The sequence below is a fragment of the Phacochoerus africanus genome, chromosome 9 (assembly GCF_016906955.1).
Source record: "Phacochoerus africanus isolate WHEZ1 chromosome 9, ROS_Pafr_v1, whole genome shotgun sequence".
Classification (NCBI taxonomy): domain Eukaryota; kingdom Metazoa; phylum Chordata; class Mammalia; order Artiodactyla; family Suidae; genus Phacochoerus; species Phacochoerus africanus.
In genome coordinates this window covers 95,075,977-95,084,299 of record NC_062552.1, presented here as the reverse complement: position 1 = coordinate 95,084,299, position 8,323 = coordinate 95,075,977, and the positions used below count along the sequence as shown (strand labels likewise).

The 8,323-nt window shown below is 52.3% G+C and overlaps 1 protein-coding gene across 1 annotated transcript; it reads left to right on the top strand.

Annotated features, from left to right (window-relative positions):
• Positions 1-410: 410 nt before the first annotated feature.
• On the top strand, positions 411-6,289 carry ZFP36L1 (ZFP36 ring finger protein like 1). The gene is made up of 2 exons (XM_047795438.1): positions 411-936; positions 3,433-6,289. The coding sequence occupies exons 1-2, from the start codon at positions 880-882 to the stop codon at positions 4,390-4,392; spliced, it is 1,017 nt and encodes a 338-aa protein (XP_047651394.1). The 5' UTR covers positions 411-879; the 3' UTR covers positions 4,393-6,289.
• The last annotated feature ends 2,034 nt before the right edge of the window (positions 6,290-8,323 follow it).

The following is an 8,323-nucleotide window of genomic DNA, read 5'->3' as shown; positions in this document are numbered from 1 at the left end:
CTCCTGGGGGGAAAAAAATCTCCTAAATCCTCCTCTCTCAACCCCCATCCCCGCCCCTGAAAAAAAAAACAACCCCTAAACTTGAACGCTTTGTGAGCTTCTTATTTTCAATCTCCTCTCCCCGTGGGGTTTGCGGAGGGGAGCCGAGTGCGAAAGAAAACTCGGGGAAAGAGTAAGTTATGCGGGTACTTGGAGAAGTTTCAAGGGAGATCTGCTCAAGATGGAAACCGCAGCCCGGGCGCTAAGGACGGGCTTCTGCTCCAGCTTGCAAAAAGAGAAAGTCGAGCCCGCCTTCCTGCCCGACAAAAAAACAACAACACAACAACAAGAACCCCGAAGAGGGTGGAATGAGTGATGTCACAGAGCCGCGCTCGCAGGCTGACAAAAGGGGGGGGCTCCCCTCCTCCCCCCGCGCCGCGCACCGCCCCAGAGAGGGGCGCCTGCAGCGAGGGGTAGCCAAGCGAGCGGAGTCGAAACTTTTCCTCTTTAAGAAAAAAAGTTGTGCGCAGCTCGCAGTGGGTTTTTTTTTTTTTTTTCTTTGCCTTCTTTCCTCGTCTCCCCTCCCCCTTCTTCCTTTTGAAAGTTTCTTTCTTTTTTTTTTTCCCCGAGTTTGACCGCATGGCTGATTCAACTTCAGTGTCAATCAACTTTTTTTCCTCCTCTTCCTCATTTAAATAAGTTTAAAGCTCCTCCCTCTTCTCCGGCCCACCAAATCTGAAACTTATATAAATTGGGCTTCGCGCGCCGCAGCCGGGGAGAGTCAGAAAGGCGAGGGGCGCCGGGAGCAGGCGTGTGGGACTCCAGACCGGAGAGCCTTCCCCGCACCGGGACCTTCACAACAAACCAGATCCTCGTCCCTGCCCCGTGCGAGCGCCCAGGATGACTACCACCCTTGTGTCTGCCACCATCTTCGACTTGAGCGAAGTTTTATGCAAGGTAAAGTGGGGCGGAGCGTTTACTTTTCTAAGGCTTTTTCTTTTTTCTCTGGTCTGCCAAAAGAACCCCCCAAAGTTTAGGTCTGGGAAGACTGGGAAAAAGCGAGGAGAGGCGAGGTAGTTGTTTTTTCCGCCCCATTTCGCCCCCCAGTTTGAAGGAATTTGGCGCTTTCCTTCCCATCCTTTGAGTTTCAGCAGCTCCTGGCGGGGATTACATGGGAATCTGGAGTCCAGAGTTTTGAGGGGCGAAGTTTACGTGGGGCTGCCCGGGGGACGCGGGGCATTGACCGGGGCAGGTTTTTTTTTTCTTTTTTTCGGTGATTCATTCGTCCATAACGTGCTGCTTTTGAGCCCGGTTTCGGTAGTGGGCTCGGTTTCCCTGTGAGCGCTCAGGGTGTCGCCGCTGCCGGGCGACACCGCTGCCGGGAGGGGGTTCGAGTCTCTCCAGCCACATTGCCGGACTGCGGCTCGGGAAGTGGGGGTCCGGTGGAGAGGTAAATCTCAGGACAGTGTTTTTCTGGGATGTGTCCCCTTCTGTTCTGGAGAGGCTGGGGATCTGCGAGAAAAAGGCCAAGAGTTGTGATTCAAAGGATGTTGCAAAACGAGTTTGCAGTGGGACTTCAGCTCGCCACAGTTCGGCCAGGCTTCCTCCTGTGATAGCCGATCTGCTGCAGACTTTGGGCGAACGTGGGACTCGCTTACCTTTTTTCCCAAGGGACCGCGACTCGTAGATGTAGAGGGGATTGGGCGGGGGGGTACCGACAACGAAACTCCGGTTTGAGTTCAAGGGTCTCGGCGAGGAAGGATATAATAGGGGCCTCCTTAAGCCGTGTAGCTTGCCAGCCGGTGTGGAAAAAGGCAAATTTTAAATCCCGAGTGTTCCAGGAGTGCGGCTTAAGTGTACACAACAAAAGCCCATGACTTAAAATTTTTTCGCCTCCTCCACAATTTGAAAGAGGGAAGCTGCTAGGCTACTTTTAATTGCTAAAGTGTTTTGCTTTCTTTTAAACACGTCGGGTCATGTTGCTCTCTTTTCCCAGCTTGCTTCTCCAGTCGGCGCAGCTGCCAGGGCCCCCGGGCTGCAGGGTTGGGGTGCAGGGACGCCCTGGAGCTGAAGAGCAACATCAAAAAAGTTTGAATTTCAGCTGCCTTCCCTCCCTGCGCTTTCCCAAACTTAAGTTGCCTTGGCGGCCGCGGCACTTCTCCCTTCTCTTCCCGGCTCTCCTGCTCTTTGATCTATTTCTTTCTCTCGCCCCCTCCCCCCCCCCACAGGACTTTTTAAATGAACCTCATTGTTGGGAACAGGCTCTCAACTTGGTTCCTGTAATCCGCTCCGTGGGGTGGTTGCTGTTACAGATTCCCGATCCCCCGCAGCTGATCCTAAGGGACCAACTTTAGAATTTGCACAATGACACCCACATGGACTGGGAGCCAACTCCCAAACCCCCTGCTAGCACCCTTTCCAAATCTTGGGAACAGTTTGGGCAGGTGAATAGGGTCCCATTGGAACAGAAACCTGCCTGTGGTGCCTTTGCGGGCCACCCCCCTCCCAATCCATTATTGACTGGGAGGCGGGTGGGGGGATTTGGGGCTTTCCTTTTCCTTCCCACCTGCAGCTTTGCGTTAAAGATTAAACGCTGGTGCTCTTATCCAAGCCTGCTCTTGCAGCCAGGAGACTAACTGCAAAGGCATCTTCCCAGTGGAGGGGGTGGGGTGAGCAGTGAATGGTGGGAGAGATTATTGTAGAACTCACCCCTTCTGGGAGCATGGGGCAATGAGTTTTATAATCGGGAATCACGTCCCTCTCCCTGCCCCCCCCCCCCCCCCCGTCAGGGGTTTCTCCTTCCGCCTCTCCCTCTCCCCCTCCCCTCAGCAAAGTAAAGCAAAGGCAGTCTGGAAACCTGTTGCCAAAGGAATGGAACACTTCTGAAGGAGGAAGTTGAGAGTCTTAGCCCAGGTCTTGGGGGAGGGGGGTTGGTTAGGAAGGGGGCGGTCACTTAAGCAGGGACTGATTAAAAGGAGACCTGGCTCATTGTGAGTCTCCAGAGGATGACCTGTTTTTTTTTGGGGGGGGGGGGCAATGAGAGCTTGTGAGCTGGGTGAGATAATTTTCAACTGAGCAATCTCCTTGGGATGGGAAGGAGTTGGATTTTATGGGTGAAAGTGGCAGTTGTGGGGACAGGATACAAGGGTGTAGTCCAAGGATCAGCATGGAGTAGGTGCATGTGTAAAACACTTTCTCACACAGGCCAGGATTTTTGTGGTTTTCTTGTGCGTGGGGCCAAAGTAAAGCCTCGTGGTGCCTGGTCAGTGGGAGAAAGGAAGAGGGGGCTTGCCAGCTCCGAGGTGGGCATGGTTCCTTTGAGATAGATGGAGCATTTCTGATTGGGGAGGGGGCTGCCCTTAGTAGGTATGCTTCTCGGGCCTGGTGGATGGTCTTTGTCACCCACTGTCTCTTCTAACCATCTCTCTTCTGTCTTCTCTCTCTTCCCTCCAGGGTAACAAGATGCTCAACTACAGTACTCCCAGTGCCGGGGGCTGCCTGCTGGACAGGAAGGCAGTGGGCACCCCTGCTGGTGGGGGCTTCCCCCGGAGGCACTCAGTCACCCTGCCCAGCTCCAAGTTCCACCAGAACCAGCTCCTCAGCAGCCTCAAGGGTGAGCCAGCTCCAGCTCTGAGCTCTCGGGACAGCCGCTTCCGAGACCGCTCATTCTCAGAAGGGGGCGAGCGGCTGCTGCCCACCCAGAAGCAGCCAGGGAGCGGCCAGGTCAACTCCAGCCGCTACAAGACCGAGCTGTGCCGCCCCTTCGAGGAGAACGGCGCCTGTAAGTACGGGGACAAGTGCCAGTTCGCGCACGGCATCCACGAGCTCCGAAGCCTGACCCGCCACCCCAAGTACAAGACGGAGCTGTGCCGCACCTTCCACACCATCGGCTTCTGCCCATATGGGCCCCGCTGCCACTTCATCCACAACGCCGAGGAGCGCCGCGCCCTGGCCGGGGCCCGGGACCTCTCTGCTGACCGTCCCCGCCTCCAGCATAGCTTTAGCTTTGCTGGGTTTCCCAGTGCCGCTGCCACCGCCGCTGCCACGGGGCTGCTGGACAGCCCCACATCCATCACCCCACCCCCCATCCTGAGCGCCGATGACCTCCTGGGCTCACCCACCCTGCCCGATGGCACCAATAACCCCTTTGCCTTCTCCAGCCAGGAGCTGGCGAGCCTCTTTGCCCCTAGCATGGGGCTGCCTGGGGGTGGCTCCCCAACCACCTTCCTCTTCCGGCCCATGTCTGAGTCCCCTCACATGTTTGACTCTCCCCCCAGCCCTCAGGATTCTCTCTCGGACCAGGAGGGCTACCTGAGCAGCTCCAGTAGCAGCCACAGTGGCTCAGACTCCCCCACTTTGGACAACTCAAGACGCCTGCCCATTTTCAGCAGACTTTCCATCTCAGATGACTAAATCAGGGTAGGGAGGGACCCCCGCCCCTGCCTACTCTACCCCCCACCCCCACCCCGCATCCACGTCCTCTCCCCTCACCTCCCTACCCATCCGATTCCTGACAAGCCCCTACATTAACAAGGTTAAGCTCAACCCCTTTCCCCCCAGAACCTAGAATGATGCCCCCTGCCTCTCCCTCCTTTAACTCCCCCGCCCCAACATAAGGACAAGTCAATTTGTCAGCTTCCTCTGGCTTGAAACGCCCTCCCCTCGATTTTATAGCCCACTTACCATGCATAACAGACAAGTCCCATATTTGTCAGTAGATGCCTTTTTTTTTTTTTCCTCCCCGGCTTAAGCCTTAAGTGCCAAATCACAAAAGAAAAAGCAGTAACAGTTTACAGAAGCAACTTAGTGCCTTGTAATCTAACTTTGTCACTGTGACTACATTACCTCTTCAGCGCCAGAGGGCACCCGTGAGCCTCCTGGAGCCTCTGCCCAGGGGGAGGGGGAGGTGGGGGAGGGGGGAGAAACCCAGACCCAGAACCAGCAGCTCCCTCCACTGGCAACAGGACGGCACCGGCACCTTCCCTGAGTTCCGTCTCCTACACCCTTGCTCCTCCCCTCTCCACAGTAACCCCCCCCATCCCCTTTGGGAGAGGTGTCGCCAGACTTGGGTTTTTGGGGAAACCTATCTTGACATTCAAAACCTTTTTCTTCCCGACCTGAACCTCTGTTGACTAATCTTGCCTGGGTTCGTGCAGGTCTGCAGGAAGGAAGACTGCAAAAGCGGACGAAGATTGTGACATAAGTGGGACTTTGTGATTTAATTTTTTTCTTTTCTTTTTTTTTCAAGTGGGGAGGAAGGGGAAGCTAGATGGACTATGAGAGACTTGATTTTGGTGCTAAAGTTCCCCAGTTCATATGTGACATCTGAAAAAAAAAAACAACAAAAAACGAGAGAAAAGCTTAAAAAAACATGTAAGGGGTGAGCAGTTAATGGTATTCATTCCACATACAATATCTGTGTAAAACGATTTCCCGTAGAAGTAGCTTTAATGGTTTTTGCTCTAGAATACCGTAGGTCTATCCTTAGAGCACTCACGCCATGCTTTTTTCCCTGGGTTTTAAACTTCATATAACTTTCAGAAATTGGAGAGCAAAAATTTTGCTTGTCACTGCACATCATTATAAAAAAGCTTATTTAACTTATCAAAACGTATTTATTGCCAAACTATGCTTTTTTTGTTAATTTTGTTCATATTTATCGGGATGACAAATCCATAGAATATATTCTTTTATGTTAAATTATGATCTTCATATTAATCTTAAAATTTTGTGACGTGTCTTTTTCCTTTTTTTCCACAGTTTTAATATATTATTCTTCAACGACATTTTTTGTAACTTTACACTTTTTTTTGGTTATTTTATTTTAAAAAAATGAAAAATTAATTTAAAAAAATGCAAAAAACTGTTGGATTATTTATTTTAGAAATTTCCCCCCTTTGTGTTGGACTGCAAATTGAGTTTCTTTCTCTTTTGGCCTTTCACAACTAGGACTGAGAATGTATGTAAAAGTTCTGTGACAGTACAGAAGGAAAACAACTTTATGTATAGCTTCTAAAAGGGAAAAAAAAAAAAAAAGAAACCCTTTGACTTCCACGTGCCCATCTCAAGACATTCCGATTACAGATTTGAGGTTCTGGATTCCAGGTTTTGGAGTTTTCCAATGTTAATGCAAACAGAACTGGCACACACACACATTAAGATGAATGTAATTATTATTCCTCTTGCTGGTCACTACCGTCGCTTTCTATTTCTCTTTCTTTGTGTGAATTTATTTAAAAGAAAAAAAACTTTTTGTAACGACTATTTGCAGTTTAAAAATCAATAAACCCTGTTTTTTTTCAAGAACCATGGCTGGTGAGGCTGGTTTTACTTAGCTTGCACTTTCCCTCTGCCTGCAGGTAGACGAGGCAGGTGCTGGGACAGGGACGGCCTTTTGTTGGTTTCTTCTCCGAAACCGGTGGCTGGTTCCTTTGGTTGAGGCTGGAACCTGCTGAGCTTAGAGGGAGTGGGGTGGAGATGTGTGGCAGAGCAGCCTGAATTTGTAGTATCTGCCCAATGGGTTGGTTGTTGACAAGGGGCCCCCCTCATCTACCTGTGCAGCCTTGAAGGTTCTTGGGGGGGGGTTGAGGGATGGGGGCTTCCACTCTTTGCCCAGCTTGTGGTCTTAATTCCTTGGGATGATGTTTGGGGTGTTGAAATGGTGACCAGGGGGTTGGAGCACGTGGCCAGTGGAACTGGATCTGAGTGTGTTCTTTTATTTGGGTGCTTCTGGGCTCGGTTTCCCCCGCAGGAAACTTGACTTGAAGTCCTAGCCTCTTAACACCTATCTTTATTTGGGTATGATGATGGAACCATTGCAGGCTCACAGAGGAGCTTCCAGGGTGGTGAGGGGCTCAGTCAAGGGCCCTGGGGCCAGGGATGTTTTCCCTTGGATCCCACATCTGCTTCTGTGTTTGGAGGGCTGTTAAAGGAAAGGGGTGTCAGGGTGGCCAGTAACAGGAGGTCCTCAGTTCCTGCCACCTTAGTCTTTGTTACATCCCTGGTGCCATGCAGGATAGGAGACTGTCTTGGGAAGGTGAGGTCCCCTTGGCTAGAGGAAGCCCGGCCAAGGCCAGATGATCACTTAGAGGAGATGTTTTCCCTGCCAGAGAGAGGTTGGATCCTCTGGAAACCCCTAGACTCTTGGGGTTCTTGGGATTTCCTTCTGGGGGCAGGATAGATACTGTCATCTGAGGGCTTGGGCGCCTTTGTTCCTTGCGCTCAGTAAGTTTTGAGGGGTAAGCTGAATTTCCACTTAAACTCCACCCAACTTCTCCCAAGGCAGGAAGGTCTGCAGACATCAGCTGGGCCAGGGTTGTCCTTGAAGCTGAGCAGACCTACCTTAGGCATCCTGTGGACTCTTCCTTCCCTGGCCAGCAGGTGCCCGCTAGCGGGCAGGCCATGGTGAAGTAGGGAAAGGATCTATGAGCTCTTTTGGGGCAGGGGCTGGTGGTGGAAGAAGGGGGATCTGGAGTGAACCTAGGCCTCCTGTCCCATAAAGAGGGTGTGTGTGTGTGGGTGTGTGTGTGTGTGTGGTGATGGTGGTGGTGGGAACAGGTTGTCTTCCTCTCTTGACTAAAAGCAAAAAGACAATATGACTGTGCACCTTGAACTTGTTTTCTGTAAACGGAGATGAGCATATGGCAGAAATTGAATTCTCCAGCCCATGGACACATTGGTTGGGTTCAGAGAAGGATGAGCATACCTCCGGGCCGGCCCAGACTTTCCTCCACTGGAGTCAGTCCCCTGAATGATAACAAAGCAGGCATGGATTCCTGGCGGCCCTGGAATGCTAAGGGCGAGGGGAGGCCTGCTTCAGCCTAGGGAAGCTTTCTGTCCCCAGGACCTGACTCTACCTCCCACTCAAGTGTCCATGGGATACTCATTCGGGCTGCGATTTGGGCCACCCAGGTGGTCATGCATGGTCACCACAAGAACCTGATTTTCTACCATGCAGATCTTCCAAGGTCCAAAGCTGTCTTGGGAAATGAAATAGCAGAATCCCTTCAGGCCATTCTTTTTCCAGGCTATTAGGAGATGCAGGGCCTCAGCAGCTGCCCTGGTCCTGGGTCCTAGACCGGCAGGGAGTCCTGGGAGGTGTGAGCCCAGAGCTGGCTGGGGACCTCCCTCTCTGAGCGCCTCTAGAGCCGAGGCTGATAGGAGCCATGCAGCGGGAGCTGGAAGTAAGGCCTCCACAGAGGGCAGTGGGGTGGGAAAGGCCAGACCTGCCTTTGTCAGCCACTTCCCAGGGCATGAGGCCTAATTCCCCACTTCCTGCCCTGGACCTGGGGGGCGTCTCCATTTTGGGGGCCTTTGCAAGGTCTGCCCTGGCTGGGCAGGGCTT